Source organism: Pituophis catenifer, unplaced genomic scaffold (genome assembly GCF_029215685.1).
Source record: "Pituophis catenifer annectens isolate HBS135680 unplaced genomic scaffold, rPitCat1.0.hap2 SCAF_10, whole genome shotgun sequence".
Taxonomy (NCBI): Eukaryota; Metazoa; Chordata; class Lepidosauria; order Squamata; family Colubridae; genus Pituophis; species Pituophis catenifer.
In genome coordinates, this window is record NW_027256890.1 from 25,432,496 (window position 1) to 25,457,427 (window position 24,932).

The 24,932-nt window shown below is 46.8% G+C and overlaps 1 protein-coding gene across 1 annotated transcript; it reads left to right on the forward strand.

Moving 5' to 3' along the window:
• Positions 1-3,318: 3,318 nt before the first annotated feature.
• FERMT3 (FERM domain containing kindlin 3) lies at positions 3,319-24,731 on the forward strand. Its single transcript, XM_070950870.1, has 15 exons — positions 3,319-3,398; positions 6,810-6,976; positions 9,487-9,720; positions 10,706-10,831; positions 11,779-11,947; positions 12,430-12,532; positions 15,968-16,075; positions 16,570-16,704; positions 17,881-17,930; positions 19,096-19,220; positions 20,328-20,434; positions 20,711-20,920; positions 21,713-21,837; positions 22,334-22,475; positions 23,462-24,731. Exons 2-15 carry the CDS (start codon positions 6,817-6,819, stop codon positions 23,639-23,641), a joined length of 1,974 nt encoding a protein of 657 aa, XP_070806971.1. The 5' UTR covers positions 3,319-3,398; positions 6,810-6,816; the 3' UTR covers positions 23,642-24,731.
• Positions 24,732-24,932: the final 201 nt, after the last annotated feature.

Here is a 24,932-nt window from a genome sequence, read left to right on the forward strand (position 1 = left end):
CACACACCCCGTGCATGTGCACATGTCTCCCGCATGTGCCCCGTCCCCTGCGCATCCTGAAAACCAGCTGGCTGGCGGGAGGCGCATGCGCAGTGGAGCTAAACTGGGTGACGGCCAACCAATTGGCTTTCATGCTTAAGGCAGGACTAGAACTCACCGTCTCCGGGTGATTGGCCCAAAGTCACCCAACCAGTTTTCATGCCTAAGGCGGGACTAGAATTCACCGTCTCCTGGTGATTGGCCCAAAGTCTCCCACTGGCTTTTATGCCTACGGTGGGACTAGAACTCACCGTCGCCTGGCGATTGGCCCAAAGTCACCCAGCCGGCTTTCATAGCTAACGCGGAACTAGAACTTACTGTCGCCCAGTTTCCAACCTGGTGCCTTTTTTAACCGCTCAATCAAACTGGCTCAGTTTTGCAATCGCTTTCCCCCCTTCTTAAGAATTTGTTTTCCTTGCCCTCGAGGCGGCCAGGGTAAGAGACAGGCGTCTCTCAACAGACACAACCCAAATGGGGCAATCTCGACCCACAAAAATCCACGTGTTCCACGCCTGCCCACGTTTCCATCAGAAGCAGTTATGGATCCTTTTTTTTTTTTTTTTTTTTTTTGCACCACTTCTCTGCCCATCCCTCATAGTCAGCTAAAGAAAACCCCAGTTGCGACAGGGAGGGTTGAAGGCGAGGGCCAGATCCACCCATCCTGTGGCCGAGCGAGCGAGCGATCACGCAGTAACCGTATGACCCTTTTCCTCCCCCCCCCCCAAAAAAAAAGAGGAAACGGAAGCGGGGAAAAAATGATCCTGCTTAACTCACATTATAAAACCGGTAGCTATGGCAAACCGGTGGGTTTATCAAGTTTTTTTTTAACCAAACTGTTTTAAACCACGATTTGTAAGCCCCCGTCGGGAAGGAGCAAAGAAAACATGTCCAAAACTCGATGCGTGATCTTCGTCAAGAGAAGAAGTTGGCTCAAACAAAACCCTTCTTTTGCCCCCCTCCGTTCGGTAAGGTTGAACTAACAATGCTGGCTAAGTTAAAAAGAGATGAGTTCAAAGGCTATAAAAGTAACAGGGATAGAGGGTCCCAGCTAATAGGGTTTGGTTTAATTTAAGGAAAAAAATAAGAGCGCTAGAGATAAGAGGTAAAATTGGGAATACATATGTATATTTAATCCAGCGTCTCAAAAGGACTGAGCTAAGCTTGTAAACGGGCAAACTGGTTTTTGGGTTTGAAAAGAAGGAAGTCGAGCGAGGGAACGCGCACCCCCACCCCCACCCCACCCCCTTGCAACACAGAAGTAGGGCCCAGCTGACCCATGACAGACGCCTGAAACGGATTGCAAAAGGATCAAAATTTCCACGAACCCGTACCACAAAAAGAACCCCCATTTTTATATATGATGGTTTTGTATTTTTTTTTTTTAAAAAAAGTTTTCTGTTTTTATTTCTGATGCACATATTGTAAATGTACATTTTTTAGCTTTTAAAAGCATTTCGAAGAGGGGGTAGAAAAAATGCTTTAAAAAAAACCTGATGATCGCGCGCGGCTCAGCTGGGCATGGGGGGCACAGATGTTTGCTACCGGTTCTCCGAATCACCCGCCGCCATCATTACCGGATCGGGCGATCCAGTCCAAACCGGGAGCATTTCACCCCTGCTCCTGGCCCTTTTAAGGATAGCTTGGTGGTGGTGTATTATTTTTTTTGTTTTTTTCAAACCTCGGCATCCTATCGCACATCCAAAGCTTAACTGGGTTGTCTTTTCCTCTTGCTACATGCAAAAAGGGGAAAAAAAAGAAAGGGGGGGGGGAATAAGAGGTTTCCGCCGTTGTTCGTTATCTAGATGAAAAAGTCATCGAGAAAAGCTGAGGACGGAAGGTGAAACGACGCATCAATCAGATGTGAAAGCCATGAGCTATTTTTTCCCCTCCTCCTCCGAAATGTGTGAACAAGTTCAGAAGTGGGATCTTTTCTGAAGCTTTTGCATCCTGAAAAACTTCTTTTTTAAATTTTTTTTTTTAAAAAAAACCCGGTTTCTAGATCGTAGACAGATATAACCAGTTGCAAGTCCTCGACTTATGGCCCCAAAATTGATGCGGCTAAGCGAGACATTTGTTAAGTGAGTTCTGCCCCCATTTTACGACCTTTTCTCGCCACCGTTAAGTGAGTCACTGCAGTTGTTTTAAGTTTGTTAACCTGGTTGTTAAGGGGCATCCCCATTGACTTCGCTTGTCGGAAGGTTGCAAAGGGGGAATCACGTGATCCCAGGACAGTGGTGGGATTCAGCCGGTTCTCTCTGGTTCGCGCAAACTGGTAGCGGCGACTGCAGTAGGCTCCACCCGCCGGATGTAAAGCGCGACTATGCATGCATACAGGTGGCATGTTTGACGGGTGGATTCTACATACCTTTACTACCGGTTTGCAACAGAACCCCGCCCGCACACTTCTGCGCATGCGCAGATCACCCGTGATGACATCATGATGGGTGGGCGGAGCCTCCCGCCAGTTTTACTACCGGTTCTATAGAACCGGATCGAACCAGGAGCAACCCACCACTGGCGTGCGAGCGAAGATTTCACATTTGCAAACCGATAAGGAAGGTAAGTGAATCTCACCTGTGCCCCAGGTCGGACACTGCAACCGTCATAAATATGAGCCCGTTGCCAAGCGGACCATTGCAACGGTTGTTAAGTGTGAAAAACTATCTTCAGTCACTTTTTTTCAGTGCCGTTGTCACTGAATGGTCACGAAAGGAAGCGGTTGGTCAAGCATCTGGATTTTGATCGTCTGTGACGGTTAAGTGCAAGAAACCGGTCGTAAGACCGTGGTATTTTTTTTCAGTGCCGTCACAACTTCGAACCGTTGCTACACCAATGGTCGTAAGTCGAGAACGGCCTGTCTCCCAGAAGGAGAAAGCCGGGAAAGAGAACACAGGAAATGATATTCAAAAAGCAGAATTTCCTTTTTCTAACATTGGAATTCGCACATCCCGGTCTCTTTTTTTTAATATACATATATACTGTATATATTTTAAAATGCATTTCTTGGTAACTTGGGCATTTCTCAGAAAATAGCAAGCATAAATCCTCCTTTCGCCCGTCAGGGATGCCTCGGGAGGTGTGTAAACGGCGCTGGATTTGCAAAATTTGCAAGATTTTACTCAAAGCCTCCGGGGCTGCAAACTGCTTTTGTGTGTGTCACCGTTTTTTCCGAGGCAGCAGGGAGGAAGTTGCAAGGGGGGGGTGGGGTGCAAAGAAGACGCCCTTCATCGGGGAAAGACCTGCAGGGAGAGGCGGGGTAGAACAAAAGGCCAGCGGTGGTGCTTCCCCAGGGACGTGTTTTCAAATCCAGCTGGGGAGATCTTGGAAAAAACTTCAGGGGGGAGACCGAAGTGGGGAAGGTAAGTTCTACATTTTTTTTTTCCTTTCCAAAGTTTGTTTCTCTTTTGAAAACTAGGTTTCCATCCTACCATCCTTTCTAGCACACCTTCCTTTGTGGGGTGCCACATATGATGCTCCTTGCAAACTCAAAAACAGCCGGGGAGAAAATTTATCACACTACATTTCTGGATTTTTTTAAATCGGCAAGAGAGAAAGAGAAGGATTTCCTTGCTGCCTTACGCACCATCCTTGCCTGTTTTCTGAAGGTCCTTGGGGAGGAAGGCCCCGCAGATGGACCAATGCTTCTATTTCCAAATCCTCTCCGCTGCCTTCTAACAGAGCCTCCATCTTCAGGAGCACCTTACCTTCCAGATGCCCCAATCTTGGGAGGGCTGGCAAAAGGAAGGGAGCTGCTTTCCAAACTTTTTTTTTGAATTATTTTTTTTAAAAAACAAACATACATAAAACCATCTTCAATTGCAAACAGTGTGTCGGTTGGTTACACTGGAATTTTGATGGAATTTTGTGCATCTTCACCAAATTCAAAGCTTACAATTTGCAGTCTACCTAAATTCTCATATCATCAACCTAATATATATCTATATATTATTATCCTCATTAATCATTTATTTCTTCCCTCATTATTATTCAAAATATTCTAAGATTTGAGTTAATTTTTATTATAACATTCATTTCATCCTCCTAAATCTACCTGATACTAATACACATAGATTTTAAACCAGAGATTTTTTTATTGGGGATTGTACCTGAAATATATAATAGAGAGTTGAGATATCTGATTGTCAATGTATTAACAGCGGCTAGAATTGTGTTTGCTAAAAATTGGAAAAATGAGAAAATCCCAATGCAGGATGAAGTTATTAAGAAAATAATGGAATGTGCTGAAATGAGCAAATTGACATTTGAAATTAGAGAACAAGAAGATAAACAATACTAAAAGATATGGGACCTATTTTATCAATGGTTGGATAAAAAAATATGGAAATGAAATATGGTAGAGATCTTCACAGTACAAGAATTGTAGAATTATGTGAAATAAACTATAAAGATGTATTAGTACTGCTTTCCAAACTTCAGAAGCCTCGGGAGGGTTACTGAGCAAGGAAGATGCTCAAAACACTAAAGGACCTTTTTAGACCTTTAGCAAATATAATTCGCCGTGGCAGCCATCTTGCGAACTCAATGAACATTTTCTACGATGCGCGGGGCTCCTGTTCGGTGGGCCATAATTGTACATAATCTCAGGGAGCGGAAAGTCTGTCTTGAAGTAGATGAGGGGGGAGGTATGTAGTAGGTACACAAAGCGAAGTGGGTGTATTTAGTCAAAGGCACACCTAAGCCACATACAAGTGACTAATACAGAATGCAGACTTCTGAGTCACTTCCCGCAAGACGCTTTCCTGGATTTTAACTCCTTGATGGGAGAAAACAATGCTCGGTCCATCGGTTAAAAACCCAACAAGCCCCCGAATCGCCATTCATCACAGAGGTTTGACACTTTGGGGTAATCCAGATGGATTCCAGCGGGAACCTGTGGCAGGTTCCCAAATCAAGACAAAAGATTTGGCCATTATTATTTTTTTTGCTTTAATTTATATGCCGCCCTTCTCCGGAGACTCAGGGCGGCTTACAATGCGTTAAGCAATAGCCTTCATCCTTTTGCATATTTATACAAAGTCAGCTTATTGCCCCCATAGTCTGGCTCCTCATTTCACCTACCTTAGAAAGGATGGAAGGCTGAGTCAACCTTGAGTCAGCCTTAAAAACATTTTTTTAAATTGCCCACAGGAGGGAATCTCCCAAGGCAAGCTTGGCAGAGAGGTTTGGCATTGTTTTCACACGGCAGGGACTGGCGGTGTAGCGGTCTGGAGGTGCCAACAGGATGAGCTGCTGGGTTAGCTTTCGGATCTGGGGTATTTTGAGTGAAGCCCTACCTGGAGAAGCTGTATTAGGATGCTATGTGTTGGGAGGATACTCTTGCTACCCCGTTCCACCGGAAAAAAGGACCCAACTGGAAAATCAGTAACAGTAATAGAGTCAGAAGGGACCTTGGAGGTCATCTAGTCCAACCCCCTCCTTACACACTAGGGATTCGAACCACCGAATGGCCGACCTTTCTGATCGACAAGCTCAGTGTCTTAGCCACTGAGCCACCTAGCATGATTTTTCAGGATGCTCGTAATATAAGCCCCAAAATAAGCCCCAGTTAAGATTGTCAGCCAGATGGATGCATTTAGTACCGTAGTTCCCCCCCCCAAAAAAATAAGACCTAACCAGAAAATAAGCCCTAATGCGTCTTTTGGAGCATAAATTAATATAAGACCTGGTCTTATTTTCGGGGAAACAAGGTAGCTGTTTGTTCATTTGCTTTAACTGATGGATTGTTTCTTAGCTCCTGGTTGAAAACACTGGAGGTTTTTAAGAAGAGATTGGACACCGCCGTTCTGTCTGAAATGGCGTAGGGTCTCCTGCTTGAAGGGGGTTGGACTAGAAGACCTCTGAGGTCCCTTCCAACACTATTATTTTTGAAATGAGGGCTCCTTGGTGCTCTCTGAGCTTGGGGGTTTTTCTTGAAGACATTTCATTACCAAACTAGGTAACGCAACCAGTGCTAGAAGGGAGGAGTGGTTTGCTGATGATTTTACCTAGTTTTGTTCATGAAGCGCCTTGCAGGAAAAATACAAAAGCTCAGAGAGCACCAAGGATCCCGCATTTCCTTTAAGTTGGCTACAGACCCTTCTGGTTTGTGCAACGCAGGAATTTAGCGGAGGAGGGAATTTATGGACTCTTTTTTTCCCCCTGGAGCTGAATTAGATACCTGGGCCACTAGGCCAGTGTTTCTCAATCTTGGTAACTTTAAGATGGGTGGACTTCAACTCCCAGAATTCCCTAGCTGGCTTGCTTTAAGATGGGTGGATTTCAATCCCCAGAATTCCCCAGTCAGCAGGCTTTAAGATGGGTGGATTTCAACTCCCAGAATTCCCCAGCCGGCATGGTTTAAGATGGATGGACTTCAACTCCCAGAATTCCCCAGCCGGCTTGCTTTAAGATGGGTGGACTTCAACCCCCAGAATTCCCCAGCCAGCCTGCTTTAAGATGGATGGACTTCAACTCCCAGAATTCCCCAGCCGGCTTGCTTTAAGATGGGTGGACTTCAACCCCCAGAATTCCCCAGCCAGCCTGCTTTAAGATGGTGGACTTTTAACTCCCAGAATTCCCCATCCAGCCTGCTATAAGGTGAGTAGAATTCCATTCCCAGAATTCCACAGCCAACATGCTGGAATTCTGGGAGTTGAAGTCCACATACCGTAAAGCAGCAGAGATTGGGAAAGACTGCTTCAGGCTGACGCATCAGAGATCTGGTTTTTTCCCCCATTACCTCTTCATCCGTCATTCTTCTCTCCATTAAGGATCACCATGGCTGGCATAAAAACAGCGAGCGGAGAGTATATTGATGACTCCTGGGAACTCAGGGTCTTCGTGGAGGACCTGGGACCTGAGGCGGAGCCCATCACACTCCGAGTGTCCGGGAGCCTGCATATAGGAGGCATCATGTTACAGATTGCAGACAAATTGAGTAAGTACCAATAAAGGAGAATATTTGCAACTCAGGGTTGAAAAGTGCTAGACGGGGGAAGGAGGATGGTGACGACTCTCTGAGCTTGGTAGTTTTCCTGCAAACGTTTCTTAACCCAACTAAGTAACATCATCAGTCCTAGAAGGAAGTGGGGATTGTGGAGAAGGAAAAGGGGGGGAGGAGGAAGAGGAGGAGGAGGAGGGGAGGAAGAAGTCGACAACTGTGGGGTCCTTAATGGTCTCTGAGCTTGGTGGTTTTCCTGCAGAAGTTTCTTGACCCAACTAGGTAACATCATCAGTGCTAGAAGGATGATTTGTAGCAAACCCCCACTTCCTTCTAGCACTGATGATGTTACCCTGTTGGGTCAAGAAATGTCTGCAAGAAAAAACATCCAAGTTCAGAGAGAGCACCAGGGACCCCTCAAAATTAAGCAAACAGTGTACATACATATAATCCTCAACTTACCCATCGTCTGTTTAATGACCGTTTGGAGTTACCACAGCACTGACTTTACGACTGTTCCTTGCAATTTCCAACAACTGCAGCAATTCCCCAATTATGTGAACCAAATTTGGGCGCTTGGCAACTGGATCGTAAGGGGGGGGGAGGAGGGGTGTCTGTCGTAACTTTGAACAGTCGTTAGGCGAGGTCTGCCTATGTTATACCGTAGGGTTTTCCCATTGACTGAAAGAAGCCCACCTCAAGGGAAATCCTGCAAAACCCTCAAATTTTCCTCCTAGCTAAAACATCCACAAAAGCACGGAAGGAAAGGAAAATGGAGGACTGCGCCGGGGGGGGGGGGAGGGCTGTGACTCAGCTTGAGGATTGTGGTCTCCCTCTCCTTTCCTCCTTAAGGGACCCCTGCATTCTCCAGATAAGCCATGGAAAATATTGTCCTGAAACCACAGGGGCAGATACTATTCATTTACACCCTGGAAAACGATAACCAGGCCCGGAAGTAAATTATTTCCAGCAGTTCCTTAATTTTGGGCATCTATTTTAACAGTCTTTGAACGGAAAGAGGGGGGGGGAAACCCAACAGGACAAACTCTTGCAGGTTACTTGTTCCTCTCTCGCGAAGAGAGAGAAAAAAAATATTTCTCCCTCATCGTCTTCAGCTAATAACTGGGTGAACGGACAATCTTGGGAGTTCTCGCCTACTGGGAAGGCACAAAGCTGGGAAATCTGACTCGGAAATCACTATGCTCTGTGTATATATATATATGTATATATATATATATATATATATATATATATATATATGTATGTATGTATGTATGTATGTATGTATGTATGTATGTATGTGTATGTATATGTATATGTATATGTATATGTATATGTATATGTATATGTATATGTATATGTATATATGTATGTATTTCTCCTCAGCCAGGTATTTTCCTACGTAAACCAAGATTTTCAAAATGCAGCCATAGCTCAGTGAAATCCCATTCACTAGTTCGAAGCTTTATCAGACGCAAATAAGCAGTTTACTGCCTTTTGGGAGACTAATATAGATCTATTTCGGACTAATTAGTCCTCATCAGTTAGCCACACCCTCATCAGTTTCTTCCCTGTATTTGAAGAAAACAAACAAATATATATGTGTGTGTATGTTCTTTTCTTTTCGTAGGCCTTTATGTGTATTTCTTTTTAAAAAATCTTGGTTTACATAGGAAGAACCTGGCTAAAGAGAAATGTGTGTGTGTGTGTGTGTGTGTGTGTGTGTGTGTGTGTGTGTGTGTGTGTTTCTATTGAAGCACCTGGTCTACCCCAATATGGGAGGCAGCATCCTGCCCTTTCAACTCCAACCCAGGAGCCCTCAAGCAGTCACATTCCCGACAAACCATTTTATACCCAATTTATATTTGCTGACAAAGAAATAAAGGGAGACTAGTATAGATCTATTTCAAGCTCTTTAGCTCTCATCAGCTAGCCATAGCCTTACAAGTTCGAATTCGAACTAAAGAGCTTGAAATAGATCTATACTAGCTTCCCTTTATTTCTTTGTCAGCAAATATAAATTGGGTATAAAATGGTTTGTCGTGAATGCAACTGCTTGAAGGCTCCTGGATTGGAGCTGAGAGGCGAAAGGGAAGCAGGATTACTTGTCCCAGCTTGTCGATCGGCAGTTCAGAGGTTCAAATCCCTAGTGCCACGTAACAGGGTGAGCTCCCGTGACTTGTCCCAGCTTCTGCCAACCTAGCAGTTCGAAAGCAGGTAAAAAAGCAAGTAGAAAAATAGGGACCACCTTTGGTGGGAAGGGAACAGTGTTCTGTGCGCCTTTGGCGTTGAATCATGCCGGCCACATGACCACGGAGACGTCTTTGGACAGCGCTGGCTCCTCGGCTTTGAAACGGAGATGAGCACTGCCCCCTAGAGTTGGGAATGACTAGCACATAGGTGCGAGGGGAACCTTTACCTTTACTTACTGATCAAACCCCTTCCTTGACTTGCTCCCTGTTGCTTTCCCAATCTAATGGATTTTCTTTTCTGTCTCCGTTCTCCAGAACTCCAGAAGGATTGGTCGGATCACGCCTTGTGGTGGGAGCAGAAGAAAATTTGGCTCTTGAAGACGAACTGGAGCCTGGATAAATATGGGATCCTGGCCGACGCCAAACTGCACTTTACTCCCCAGCATAAACCGGTGCTGCTTTTCCTGCCCAACCGTTGTAGCGTCCGAGTCAGAGCCAATTTTGCCCAGCCCGTCTTCCGCACCGTGTGCGATCTTTGCAGGCTACTCGGTGAGTAGGGAAACATCGTCCAAAGCTTCGGGGTTGGCACTGAAAGGAAGGCATCGGGTAGAGATGGGAATCGCAGCTGCCCAATTACAACCTATGGCTTAGCAAGTGGTTTAAAGCAACCCCAGACCATAAAAAGGGACTTTACACTATTACTTAGTAGTAGTAGTAGTAGTAGTATCTTTTAACTGGGGTGAAATCCAGCAGGTTCTGACAGGTTCTGGAGAACCGGTAGTGGAAATTTTGAGTAGTTCGGAGAACCGGCAAATACCACCTCTGGCTGGGAGTTGAAGTCCGCCGGGCTTAAAGTTGCCTGGGGAATTCTGGGAGTTGAAGTCCGCCGGGCTTAAAGTTGCCTGGGGAATTCTGGGAGTTGATGTCCACCGGGCTTAAAGTTGCCTGGGGAATTCTGGGAGGTGAAGTCCGCCGGGCTTAAATTTGGCTGGGGAATTCTGGGAGTTGATGTCCGCCGGGCTTAAAGTTGCCTGGGGAATTCTGGGAGTTGATGTCCGCCGGGCTTAAAGTTGCCTGGGGAATTCTGGGAGGTGAAGTCCGCCGGGCTTAAATTTGGCTGGGGAATTCTGGGAGTTGACGTCCGCTTGGCTTAAAGTTGGCTGGGGAATTCTGGGAGTTGACGTCTGCCGGGCTTAAAGTTGGCTGGAGAATTCTGAGAGTGGAAGTCCGCCGGGCTTAAAGTTGCCTGGGGAATTCTGGGAGTTGATGTCCGCTGGGCTTAAAATTGGCTGGGGAATTCTGGGAGTGGAAGTCCGCCGGGCTTAAAGTTGCCTGGGGAATTCTGGGAGTTGAAGTCCGCCAGGCTTGAAGTTGCCAAGGTTGGAGACCCCGGATTAGGAAACAGATAAACCAGCCATTTCCCTTCACATTCGAACCCTGCCTGTCTCCAACCATGATTAGTTTGGGGTCTGGGAACAGATCTGAGGGGGTTTTTGAGGGGGGGGCCTAACTTCTTGCTAACTTCCCATTGTAGCCATCCGTCACCCAGAAGAGCTGTCCTTGCTGCGGGCACCCGAAGAGAAGGACAAACGGAAGCAGAAGGAGAAAGAGGAGACCACGGCTCGGAGTTATGACCTCACCAGCGTCCGGCTGCCAGCAAGTGAGGGCGTCACAACTTTGCGTGTGCACACATATAGAGGCAGTCCTCGGCTTGCGACATTCATTTAGTGACCGTTCCAAGTGACAACAGTGACTTAGGACCGTTTTTTCACACTTAGGACCATTGCAGCATCCCCCATGGCCAAGAGATCAAAATTGAAATGCTTGGCCATTGATGATGGTTGTGGTGTCCCCTTTTGCGACCTTTTGATGAACAAAGTCAATAGGGAAAGCAGATTCATTTAACAACTGTGTTATAGGTAGTCCTCGACTTACAACAGTTCATTTAGTGACCATTTGGAGTTACGACGGCACTGAAAAAAAGGACTTTTTCACACTGTAGCATATGGTCACGGGATTTATATTTGGATGCTTGACAACAGACTCACATTTATGATGGTTGCAGTGTCCCAGAGTTACGTGATCCCTTTTTAGGACCTTCTGGGTCAATGGGGATGCCAGATTCACTTAACAACCGTGTGACTGATTGAAGAACTGCAGAACTTCCCTTAACAAAGGTGGTGGGAAAAAATCTTAAAAATGGGGCCAAACTCACTTAACGGATTTCTCACTTAAACAATGTAAATGTTGGGCGCATTTGCGGCCATAAGTTGAGGACTAGCTGTACTAACTTAACCCCTGCAGTGCGTCTGAAGCATCCGAATTTTGATCCCGCGATTACAATGGTCATAAGTGAGGGAAAAAGAGTCACAAGTCACTTTTTTCCAGTGCGGTTGTAACTTTGAACAATCCACTAAATGAACTGTCGTAAGTCGAGGACTGCTTATATTTGCTTGAACCAAGGATTAACTGGGGATGGACATTGATACCTAACCCTTTCTCCCTTTCTCTCTCTCTCTCTCTCTCTCTCTCTCTCTCTCTCTCTCTCTCTCTCTCTCTCTCTCTCTCTCTCTCTCTCTCTCTCTCTCAATCCCCTCGTCATTCCAGGCGCAGAGCAACAGACTTTCCGTGGGATGCCTGCTCACTTCTCAGACAGTGCTGAAACCGAGGCCTGCTATCGGATGCTGTCGGTCAGCCAGACTAGCCTGACCCCCGAGCAGATTGTCCGAATGCACCGGCCGGGATCCCTTGTGGAAAAGACCAAGATCAACAGCAGGTAAGAATAGAATAGAATAACAGAGTTGGAAGGGACCTTGGAGGTCTTCTAGTCCAACCCCCTGCTTAGGCAGGAAACTCTATATACCACTTCAGACAAAGGGTTATCCAATCTCTTCTTAAAAACTTCCAGTATTGGAGCATTTACAACTTCTGGTGGCAGGCTGTTCCACTGATTAATTGTTCTCACTGTCAGGAAATTCCTCCTTAGTTCTAAGTTTCTTCTCTCCTTAATTAGTTTCCATCCACTGCACAACTAAACACAAGGACAGTTTTTTCCCGAACGCCATCACTCTGCTAAACAAATAATTCCCTCAACACTGTCAAACTAGTCACTAAGTCTGCACTACTATTAATCTTCTCATCGTTCCTATCACCCATCTCCTCCCACGGAAATGTCGAGCTCAACTGTGATCGTAAATCAAGAACTGCCTGGACTTACATTAGCCAATTCTTCATTTTTCCTCCTCTTTTTTTTTGTAGATGGCTGGATTCGTCCCGCACTTTGCTACAACAAGAAGTAAAAGAACAGGAGTGTTTATGGCTGCGCTTTAAGTATTACAGCTTTTTTGATCTGGAGCCAAAGGTGAACATCTTCAGGCGCATAATATGGGTTTTTTTGTTTTTTTTTTACTTATTTTAGGGAACTTCAAATGTATATTCCTCCACTTTCTGCTTTTATTTAAGGCAGAGGTGGGCAACTGTGGCTCCTTTACGACTTGTGGACTTCAACTCCCTGAATTCCTGAGCCAGCATGGTCGTAAAGGGGGTCATCGTTGCCCTCCCCTGATCGAAGGTATAATTGTTGTCAGGGGTAAAATCCAGCAGGTTCTGGAGAACCCGTAGCGGAAATTTTGAGTAGTTCGGAGAACCGTCAAATACCACCTCTGGCTGGACCCAAAGTTAGGTGGGAATGGAGATTTTGCAATATCCTCCCCCCAGGAGTGGGGAGGGAATGGGGATTTTGCAGTATTCTCCCCTGGAATGGGGTGGGAATGGGGATTTTGCAGTATCCTTCGCCGAGGAATGGGGAAAGAATGGAGATTTTGCAGTATCCTTCCCCTGGAGTGGGGGGGGGGGATGGAGATTTTGCAGTATCCTTCCCACAGGAGTGGGGTGGGAATGGAGATTTTGCAATATCCTTCCCACAGGAGTGGGGTGGGAATGGAGATTTTGCAGTATCCTTCCCCTAGAGTGGGGTGGGAATGGAGATTTTGCAGTATTCTTCCCACAGGAGTGGGGTGGGAATGGAGATTTTGCAGTATCCTTCCCCTAGAGTGGGGTGGGAATGGGGATTTTGCAGTATCCTTCCCCTGGAGTGGGGTGGGAATGGAGATTTTTGCAGTATCCTTCCCCTGGAGTAGGGAGGGAATGGAGATTTTGCAGTATCCTTCCCCTAGAGTGGGCTGGGAATGGAGATTTTGCAATATCCTTCCCACAGGAGTGGGGTGGGAATGGAGATTTTTGCAGTATCCTTCCCCTGGAGTAGGGAGGGAATGGAGATTTTGCAGTATCCTTCCCCTAGAGTGGGCTGGGAATGGAGATTTTGCAATATCCTTCCCACAGGAGTGGGGTGGGAATGGAGATTTTGCAGTATCCTTCCCCTCCATGCCCACCAAGCCACGCCCACAGAACCAATAGTAAAAAAAAAAAAAATCTGAATTCCACTACTGATCGTTGTTACAACCATTCGGGATCAAACAATCCCCACTCAAGTCACGGATCAGACAAGCACAAGGGGATACTTTGCAAGCCAAAGTTTCTAGTCCTCATGGCTAGAAGGCAGGAAAGCATATAAAATATGTTCCTTACGTTTTGTTCTGGACTTCTGCATTGCCGAAAGGGAAAGGCCCACCTGTGTGGCAACTTGGTGTGTGGGTGGGGGTGCGGCTTACTTTAAAAACAGCGCTTTCAAAATTTCCTGCCCGTTTCTAGATTATTTCCCACAGTCAAATTAAGGTGTGATTTTTGTCAACATTTCTCTCTCGGTTGCCAGGGAAGGGCATGAGGCACGTCTCAAAGTGGGGGGGGGGGGGAAATATATATATATATATATATATTTAGCGCAAACATCTTTTCGAAAGAGAACAGAAAGCACGGGGCTTCAACGGTGTTGAAGTAATACGAACAACTCCCGAAGCTGCTTTACGGAACTGCAAATGGTTTTTATTTCCTGCCCACGTGGGAAGCGGGTTTCCCTTCCGTTTGCGTGAAATGTAAAAAAAAATTAAAACGAGGCTGTGTTTGGAAAAGAAGATTATAGTTCTCTTTTTTAAGGCCTGGACTTCACGGTCTCTGTTTTTATATATGTGGCTGGTCCTGACAGTTTTGGTGTGAAATGGACTTTTTGGGATTCCTGGATTTGGGCTGCTGTTTACTGTTAAGTTTCTTTGTCTGAGTAAGTTGGTAGTTGCTTCCTTGGGGTATTGTTTGATTCTTGGTTGTGAGATTCTGCCTAGTAGCACTGATAATATTACCCAGTTTCAGTGGTGAAATTCAAATTTTTTTTACTACCGGTTCGGTGGGCGTGGCTTGGTGGGTGTGGCAGGGAAAGGATACTGCTAAATCCCCATTCCCTCCCCGCTCCTGGGGCAAGGATATTGCAAAATATCCACTCCCACCTCACTCTGGGACTAGCCAGAGATGATATTTGCCGGTTCTCCAAACTACTCAAAATTTCCGCTACCGGTTCGTCAGAACCTGCTGGATTTCACCCCTGCCTAGTTTGATAATGAAATCTCTGTAAGAAAACAACCAAAGTCAGAGACCACCAGGTACCACGCAGTCGTCGTCCTCCTCCTCCTCCTCCTTTCCCCACCGTACTCCCTACTAGCATTGATGATGTTACTTAGCTTGGTAATGCAACGTCTTCAAGAAAACAACCAAGCTCTAAGGGTCCTACAGTCCTCCTCCTTCTCTGTTGTGATCCCGACTCCCGAGCCTGTCCTAACAGAGGAAGAGGACTCAGAAGGTGATGGGGAGGAACTGACAAGGCCTCCCTCTCCAGGACCCTCCTTTCTGGCAATGCCTCAGGTTCCCTCCGAAGGCCAGGAGGAACAGCCTGGGATGTGCCAGGAGGAAGGCATATCGGAGCACCCATTGATAGGGAGCGAGGATGATGAATCCTGGCTTGATCCCAGGCAGCGTCAGAGGGAGAGGCATGCGCAGCAACAGAAGAGGCGTGGGAGGGCCAGAGATTGAGCTGAGTCACTGAGCCACGCCCCACCAGGAATAAAAGTGGGTGGGATTGCTCTTCAGGCTTTGTGACGGACAAAGTTAAACCCTGAAAGTCACATCGTGATCTCTGAAATTCGGCTTGGATATATTTTGGACTGAACATTGACTAAACTCTTTGTCTCGTGGATAATTTGTTGCTCCTGGAACGGACTGAAGATAAGTCCTCTTCTGCTTTATGGGAGTGAAAACGGTCTTGGCAGGCATTCGGCAGTTTGCTGCCAAAACCTTGGCCTGCCAAGAATTCTAATCTGTTTACCTAATAAAATATTGGCAGGCGTGCTTGGTATTATGTTTGCCTGTGTGAGGAAGGGGGACAGAACATTCTCTTTCTCTTCCACTCCACAATCCCCATTCCCTTCTAGCACTGATGATGTTGATAATAAAACACTTGAGAGCACCAAGGACCTTGCAGTCCTTCTTCTCCTCCTCCTCTCCACAATACCCATTCTAGCACTGATGATTTTACCTAGTTTGGTAACGAAACGTCTTCAAGAAAATCACCAAGCTCAGAATGCACCAAGGACCCCACGATTCAACACTTAAGCTACAAATACTCTCTCCTACCCCTACCGTAATTTTAATACGTACTTAATACGTACTTCTGTCCTAGAGTTCAGGGTGCTCCCTTGAGAGGAAGACAAGCTTCTGATTTGCTGGCATCTGCAACAGAGGTGAACAGTAACAGTAACAAAGTGGGAAGGGACCTTGGAGGTCATCTAGTCCAACCCCCCCTTAAAGCTTAAATTGCTGCTTTGTCTCACCAAGCTTCCTCCCTTCCTTGCAGTACGACGTTGTCCGGATCAACCAGATGTACGAACAAGCCCGCTGGTCGGTACTGCTGGAAGAGACCGATTGCACAGAGGAAGAGATGATCGTCTTCGCTGCCTTACAAGTAATACAGAAACCCCCCCCACCCCCACCCCCAAAAATGTGCCCTAATTAAATCAAGAGCCTCGAGCCAAGCTTCAAAAGAAATCCAGTTATTTATAGGAGCTTCATGTCGGCAGGTTCCAAGCGAAGCCAACTTTGACCCCACGTAATTTACGCCTGAATCATGACCCTGTTTCCCCCCCCTCCGCTCTCCCCAGGGTGTGTCATCAATCACATTAGCCAACAGAGCAATTTTGTGGGTTGTAGAGATCGCTCCCCTCTGGCTGCTGTGGGTAACCCTGGGAGACAGCCTTGAGAGAGATATGTCTGGAATGTGCTTCTGTTTTTTTGGCTGCCATGCTGCTTCGTCGGTTTCCCATCCCTCTTGCGTATGGCAACTCGAGAGCAGGCCAGGGATGCTTTGCGAGTTGACAGTGCCGTTTAATAATAATTATCCCATGCCTTAGGGCTGGAAAATCTGCAATGGGCCTAAGCATCATCTGTGCTCTGTCCTAGTATCACATCAACCAGCTGTCCTTGAACGCCACCCCTGTGGAGCAGTCCAGCGAATCCGGCCTGGATGATTTAGACAAAGCTTTGGCTAACTTGGAGGTCAAACTGGAAGGGTCAGCCCCAACTCCGAATGTTTTGGTAAGGACCAAGATTTTACAGGAAGCCCTCAGCAATGCAACCACAACTGAGCCCAAACTTTCCCTCGCTAAGTGAGACAGTTGCTAAGTGAGTTTTGCCCCATTTTACAACCTTCCTTGCCACAGTTATTAAGTGAGTCCCTGCAGCTATTAACATGGTTGTGAAGCGAATCTGGCTTCCACACTGACTTTGCTTGTCAGAAGGTCGCAAAACGGGATCATGCGACTCCCCGATACACTGCAACCGTCATAAATATGAGTCGGTGGCCAAACGTTTGAATTTTGATCAAGTGACCATGGAGATGCTGCAACGGTCGTAAGTGTGAAAAATGGTCCTAAGTCCCTTTCTTCAGGGCCGTTGTAACTTGGAACAGTCACTAAACGAATGGTTGTAAGTCAAGGACTACTTGTATTTTATTTGTCTATTTTGAGATCTCCCATCTTCATAGCACAAACATATAGAAAAACAAAGAAAGTGTATATAACTAGATTAGATAAGGTATAAATGTATATATTAATAATACATATAATATGTAAATGTAAATAAATATAATATAAATTCTGGGAGTTGAAGTCCCCAGGTCGTAAAGGGACTATAGTTTGTCCACCCCAATCTAAAGTATAAAAGGGATGCGGTGGCTCAGCGGCTAAGACGCTGAGCTTGTCGATCGAAAGGCCGGCAGTTCAGCGGTTCGAATCCCGAGAGCCGCATAACGGGGTGACCTCCCGTGACTTGTCCCAGCTTCTGCCAACCTAGCAGTTCGAAAGCAGGTAAAAAATGCAAGTAGAAAAACAGGGACCACCTTTGGTGGGAAGGGAACAGCGTTCCGTGCGCCTTTGGCGTTGAGTCATGCCGGCCACATGACCACGGAGACGTCTTCGGACAGCGCTGGCTCTTCGGCTTTGAAACGGAGATGAACACCACCCCCTAGAGTCAGGAATAACTAGCACCTATGTGCGAGGGGAACCTTTACCTTTACCTAATCTAACATATAATTGTTGCAACAATCCAGGATTAGTCAAACCCTAATCAAGAATCATGGCTTATTTGGGGGATTCTGGGAGTTGAAGTCCACGGATCTTAAAATTGTTTAAGGTTGGGGAAACACTGCTTTAAAGTAGCCCAGAAATACAATAATCTTTTTTTTTGTCTCTTTCCCTCTGGCCTCCTCTTTAGGACAGTCTGACAGCCATCCCAGAGCTGAAGGATCACCTCCGAATCTTCAGGTTAGTCCTTTTAAATTTACCTGGCTAGTTTTCTTTTTAATGCCACGCTGGTTGTTCGCAGCCGGTCTTAAAGAACTGAGCAAAAGCAGAGGTTCTCCCAAGCACGCGTCATTGTAAGTGTTGTGACCCAAGCACAAGTAGGTAGTAATCGACGCAAACAGTTCCAAAACAGACTTTATTAGAGCAGCTGAGAATTAACTCATTCTCAGCGTAGTCCAAACTAAATTATAACAAACTCTTCATAACACAAATTCTTCAGTCTAATCACCAACCTTGGTAGAATTAGGCAAACTGCCAAAGGCTTCTCTTGGCAAAAGTTCAAAAAGCAGAAGACGCCGACAAGAGATAAGTGCAGCAAGACTATCAACGTTGTTTTCCGACAAAGAGCCCAAGAGCCGTTGCTGGTCTTTTAAGCCTTCTGGGAGGGGCCAATCATCTCTTGGCCTTACTCCCGAGTCGTCCTCTCTGCTTTAGCTGCTCCTGCCTTCTGGCAGCTCTTCTCATGCGTGCAATAGGAACAGGCTCCTCCTGTTCCTCTGCCTCTCTGCGGTCAGCCTCTGGAGGCTCCAGAGTCCACACATCACTCCCCGATGGCCCCGGCCCCATCTATGCCTCTGACGCAGAGTCCTCATCCGGGCCTTCCCCAGCCTCCAGGACTGGTCCGTGTTCTTCCTCAGCCTCATCGCTGTCCGACTCCACTGCCAGCTCTGCAGGCTGCTGGCGAACACCACAACAGTAAGGTGTTGTATTAACACACCCATCCTCCTCACCCAACATAAGATTGGGGATGTAGAGCAGTGCTCTGAACTGTACAGAGAAAGCTAGGATGGAGGAAGAGGATGGTTGTTTTTCTTAAAACTTCTGAAGATGTGTGGACTTCAATACCCAGAATTCCCCAGCTGGCATGCCAGCGTGGGCAATTCTGGGAGTCGAAATCCATACGTCCTAAAGTTTGCCAAGGTTGAGAAACACTGCTTATAGTAGTTTTGGAATCTCTGTTTCCAAAAGTTATAAGAAAAGTTTGGACATCCACTTCTGGAGGATGGTTGAACTGGTTTTTCCTGCATGCCAAAGAATTGGGGTAGATGATCCTTGGAGATGCCTTCAACTCCACAACTCTGTGATTCTCCAGCTATTTTTGTTCACCTCTCTTTATTCCTCCCAGGCCCCGCAAGCTGACTCTGAAAGGTTATAAGCAGTATTGGGTGACTTTCAAAGAAACGACCATCTCGTATTACAAGAGCCCAGAAGAGGCGTTGGGAGAACCTGTCCAACAGCTCAACCTGAAAGGTGAGTCGATCATCATATCAAGGAAAAGATGGCGGAATCCAATGGCTACTCGCATCGCAATGGTCTCGGTTGCAACCTGTAGTTCGTTGGCTGAAAAGGATCTGGAGAAGAACCTGTTGGTCCTCAGCCAGAGTTAGACCATGTTCCCAGAGCGGATCATTTCTAAACGAAGGTGTCCAAATAAGCTTCTCAATTCCAGTCAAGATGCCATGGACAACCATGGAAAATGAGACCCAAGATCAGAGGTGGTATTCCGGTAGCAGAAACTTTAAGGAGTTCGGACCAGTGGTGAAATGTAAAATTTGTTACTACCGGTTCTGTGGGGGTGGCTTGGTGGGGGGAGGGTATAATGTGACTGGGTGGGCGTAGCCAACTTTTTTTTTTTTAACTTTTAAAAGCATTTTTTTCTAATGCTTTGAAAAGCCTCTGTCGATCAGGCAACTCAGCTGGGATCGTCAGGGGCTTTTAAAAGCATTTTTTTCTACAACCTCTTGGGCCGAAGAGATTGTAAAAAAAATGCTTTTAAAAGCCTCTGATGATCCCAGCTGAGTTGCCTGATCGTCAGAGGCTTTATTTTACTTTTAAAATCATTTTTTTCTACAACCTCTTCAGCCGAAAAAATGCTTTGAAAAGCCTCTGACGATCAGGCAACTCAGCTGGGATCATCAGAGGCTTTTAAAAGCATTTTTTTTTACAACCTCTTCGGCCCAAGAGGTTGTAGAAAAAAATGCTTTTAAAAGCCCCTGACGATCCCAGCTGAGTTGCCTGATCGTCAGAGGCTTTTTTTTTTACTTTTAAAAGCATTTTTTCGGCCAAAGAGGTTGTAGAAAAAAAGCTTTTAAAAGTAAAAAAAAAAAAAGCCTCTGGTGATCGCGCAGTTCAGTTGGGCATGGGGGTAGGGGCGCAGGGATTTTTGCTACCGATTCTCCGAACCACCCGCCGCCATCGCTACCAGATCAGGCAATCCGGTCCAAACCGGGAGCATTTCAAACCGGACTCAGATCACTTAAAAAATTGGGGCTGGTGGGACCACAGGCTATGTCGTGTTCAAAACAGTTTTATTGCGCCTGAAGAGTTCTACTCTCTCTCTCTCTCTCTTTCACCCAGGCTGTGAAGTGGTGCCAGATGTCAACATCTCTGGCCAGAAATTCTGCATCAAGTTACTGGTCCCTTCTCCTGATGGAATGAGCGAAATACACCTGAGATGTTCGGATGTAAGTGAGACAAAGACGGGAGGGAGGGAAGGAAGGAAGGAAGCCAAGTTTGGAATGAGAGTTGGGCAAGGACCTTGGGTGGACTGCTGGGCCCAACCTTGGTTCCACGTTGGACCTCAAATAAAAGATCTAACTGAAAGTATCTCAGAAGCCGGAGCTTCGGGACTTCAACTATAGTAGAACCACCATGGGTGGAGACCATGCAGCTGGAGAGCTTGTATTTATAAAGGCTGTAGGAATGGTTGAAGGACCTTTCTCTCCCTTGTCCTTAACCAGGAGCAGCAATACGCTAGTTGGATGGCCGGCTGCCGTTTGGCAGCGAAAGGGAAGACCATGGCGGACGCGTCCTACCAAGCCGAGAAGGAGAACATTCTCTCCTTCCTGAAGTTGCAGAAGACCAATCCGGAAATGTCCCTCACAGCAGAGACGGAAGGGACGCAATGGCTGGTGTCTCCTCGCTACCAGAAGAAGTTCAAACCTAAGCAGGTATCGTTCGTCCTCCAGGCGGCCGTTGTAATTTCCCACAATGCCCTGGAGGGAGGCTGCGTCAGGATCATGGGAAATGAACAGGGCAGTTGGAGCCAACCAGTTCTCGGAGTGGTAAATAGAATTGAAGAGAAATCCAAGTTGAAGTCGTCCTTATCGTGACCATTGTCGCTTCCTTCTCCTCTTCCTCCTCACTTTACATCCCATTCATGATATCAGATAAATCAGAATGTGGCCAACTCTCCTTTGGAGGCTTGTAATAGCAACGGAAATTCTGGTCATAAGTTGAGGGCTACAAGAAATCCAGTTATTCATTAGGAATTTCATGTCCAAGTGAAGCCAACTCTGACCCCACATAATTTACGCCCCAATCATGACCCTGTCCCCCCCCCACAGGGTATGTCATCAGTCACATTCACCAACAGAACAATTTCCCGGGTTGTAGAGATCACTCCCCTCCAGTCGCTGTAGGTAACCCCAGGAGACAGCCTTGACAGAGATATGTCTGGAATGTGCTTTTGTTTTTTGGTTGCCGTGCTGCTTCGCTGTAGCTGCAAGTTTGTTTTCCCATCCCTCTTGCCTATGGCAACTTGAGAGCAGCCAGGAATGCTTTGCGAGTTGACCTCGAGCACACAATACATTTCCATATATGTGTATTTTCCCCCCCCCTTCTTTATTCCAGTGCATTTTTCTGTTGTTATGGAAGATTCCATAGAGTGCAGGTAGAAAGAGGGACTCGACGCCTTCCATCTATTTCTCTCTGATCTTTCTTTTGTTTGCAAATGTTTGCAGTTAACTCCCCGCATCCTCGAGGCCTATCAGAATGTCTCTCAGCACTCCCTGACGGAAGCCAAGATGAAATTCATCCAAGCCTGGCAGTCCCTCCCTGACTTCGGCATCTCGTACTTCGTGGTCAGGTAAGGAAACGGCTCCATTTCTTTCCCCTGCATTCTGTTCCCGAGAAGGTGGGTGTGGCCCTTTGAGCAGTGTCAGAGTTTGGGGAAAAGGAATGGGAGACAGACAGGCCATCAGCAGAGGTCTGGCTCTTCGGCTTTGAAACGGGGATGAGCACCGCCCCCTAGAGTCAGGAACAACTAGCACATAGGTGTGAGGGGAACATTTACCTTTACCTTACACCTTGGGGCAACCATTTTTCTTGGAAAATCCATCCATCCCTGAGTGCCATTTGCCTGTTTGACCAAGGTTCCCGGTGGCTCGGTCCGAGCATTGATTTTATCCTTAAAGATAACACGGCCCAGATGTTTGGTGCCTTGTAGCTTAAGTAAGGCCAGAGGTTTGGCTCTTGGTGGCTTTAGAGAAAAACAAAACCCACACAGAAGCTAAGCCCAGTTTTAGCTTTTGAACCAGAAAGCGTCTCCTGATGGGAAGTGGGCTCCTGGGTTTCGCACGCAGGTTCAAAGGCAGCAGGAAAGACGAAATCTTGGGGATCGCCAACAACCGCCTGATCCGGATTGACCTCGCCGTCGGGGACGTGGTGAAGACGTGGCGGTACAGCAACATGCGTCAGTGGAACGTCAATTGGGACATTCGCCAGGTGAGTCCACGCTGAAGGAAGGGAGGATTTGAACTCTGTTCGTGTGGCTTGTCCCAGAAACAATGGCTGATATTCAGGGACTACGGTAGTCTTTGACTTACGAGTTTGTTTACTGACCATTTGTTCTGCCCCAGCGACGGACCCCAAAGAACGCAGCAGACACAAATTCCGTTCAAACCTTAGTTTACTGAATAACCCAGTCTTTTACAACAACGGCTGTTAATTAATTGCATTAACAGCCGCCAAGAATTCAAAGAATAATAATTGAAAGCTTACTGTGGTTGGCAGAATGCCCAGAAGCAATTTGCAGGAAGCTGATAAGATAAACAAGACAAGACACAAAAGTATGTGAACGAAGTTGTTCCCTGCAAATTGTTTCAGTTGGCGTTCCTCCTTAAATAGGCTAAGGGAGTAACCCCAAGCTTTACTCTCGAGGAGACCTCCTCCTGAGGAGCCACTCCTGCCTTTTGGCAGCTCTGCGTGCCCGTACATCGAGAAGAGGCTCCTTCTCTTTGTCCTCTTCACTTATGGGAGCTTCAAGAGGTTCTGAAGGCCCTAGCTGAATCCCCGCCTCTGGCACCACATCTTCTCCAGCCTCCTCATTGTCTGACTCGAGCACCAGCTGCATTGTCGGGCGCACATGCGAGCTAGAACCCGGAAGTTTGGCTTTTCCGGAGCATGGCCCCGACGAGCGCAAATGTGAGATGTTTCCATGTGACCTTTTTGGCACTCAGTGCCAAAGGCACTCGGTGCCTTCCTTATGGTCCAACTTTCACAGCCATCCACTGCAACTTGGAAAACTATGGCCTTACTCAAGAGCCTTAAGTCGCCTTACTTACTTCCAAGCAAATGCCGATTGTTAAAATTGAGAAGATTCCTGCGCACAGGCTCTTAGCAATAAAGCGGTTTGATTGCACCTTCTGGTCTTTTACGCCTGACGCCAACTGTTTGGAAAAAACCCACCTTCCTCTGTTGCTTTTCCTCAGGTGGCCATCGAATTCGACGAGCACATCAACGTCGCTTTCAGCTGCATCTCCGCCGGCTGCAAGACGGTCCACGAATACATCGGGGGTTACATTTTCCTGTCCACTCGGACAGCTGACCGAAGCCAGACGCTGAACGAAGAGCTCTTCCACAAGTTGACGGGGGGCCATGAAGCCCTCTGATGTTTCTCCTACCAAGTGTTCTGACTAGGCTTCCCCCAAGAGCACGAAGCAGACTCCTTGTCCCGACAAAAAAAACCCAAAACCCTTTTTATTAAGTGACTGTGAATTCCTCTCATTCACATCCAGCAAAATCTTTCAAGGGAGAATTTACACTCACAGACCTCATCTGGCTTGGAGAGCTGCCAGGCCGATATCTTCAAAACTTGGCAAGGACTCTCAGAGAGTCACGAACCAATTAAGCGGACTAATTGCCTCCTGCAAACTCCACTCCCCTTTCGCTCCTCTTTTATTCCCTATGGGAGGGGCCATTCATCGTCCACCTGTGGCTTTACTCCTGAGTCGACCCTTGTTCTTTAGCTGTTCCCTTCTCCTGGCAGATCACATTGGGAACAGACTCCAGCTGTTTCTTTGCCCCACTGATGTCCGACTCCAAAGGCAGCTGACAACTGTCAGACGGCCCTGGCCCCCTCTCTGCCTCCGACGCAGAGCCTTCCCCAGACTTCAGGACTGGCCCACGTTCCTCCCCAACCTCCTCACTGTCTGAGTTTGCCACCAGTTCCGCTGGCCGCTGGCGGGCCACAACACCAAGGCCTTCCTTCCTCCAAGGAGCAGCTGACTTCCTGAATGTGCTGTCTACATTCTACGGGGGACGTGAAGGCCCTTATTGGAGTCCAGGCATCCATAAAGACTTGGAGAGCAATTATGAAAATGATGGAGTGAGAACTTTCCCCAGAGAAGAAAAACGTTTCCCAAAGGACTCGAAAGTTACATTAATGATGGCTGTGTGTTGTTATTTTTTTTCTTTTGTTTTAGTATTTTCAGAGCGAGCTCGCAACCAGGACTAAACAGCAGAGTTAAAGAGAATTTTTACTATGTCAAATATTCAAATATCTTGCCAAGAATATTGACAATATTTTACTCTTTCCTCCTCCGAGAAACTCAGGAATTTACCCAACGCAAATTGGGATTCAGGTACTTTTTGTTATTTTTGTACGGTGTGCGGCGGGGGGGGGGGGAAATAAGTGAATTGTGTTGAGTGCTTTTGTGTTATCGTCTTCGAGGGGGTTATAAAGAGGATTTTTCACGAAAACGCTTCCTTCCCCATGTGATTATTCTTTCTCCGAATGGCCTAGAATTGGGAGGAGGCTGTTTTATGTCCCCCGTTCCCCCACAGCTACAGGTAGTCCTCGACGTACGACCACAATTGGGACCAGAATTTCCGTCCTAAGTCGTTGCAGTTGGAAGCCACGCCAGAGCCAATTTTACGACTGTTTTTATGGCGGTCATTAAG

Excerpts from the sequence above, each read along its gene's own strand:
- FERMT3 (XM_070950870.1), top strand. The coding sequence starts at position 6,817 with ATGGCTGGCATAAAAACAGCGAGCGGAGAGTATATTGATGACTCCTGG. Across the intron at positions 16,705-17,880 it reads CCCCAACTCCGAATGTTTTG|GACAGTCTGACAGCCATCCC; the intron begins GTAAGGACCAAG and ends CCTCCTCTTTAG. Across the intron at positions 20,921-21,712 it reads AGAAGTTCAAACCTAAGCAG|TTAACTCCCCGCATCCTCGA; the intron begins GTATCGTTCGTC and ends AAATGTTTGCAG.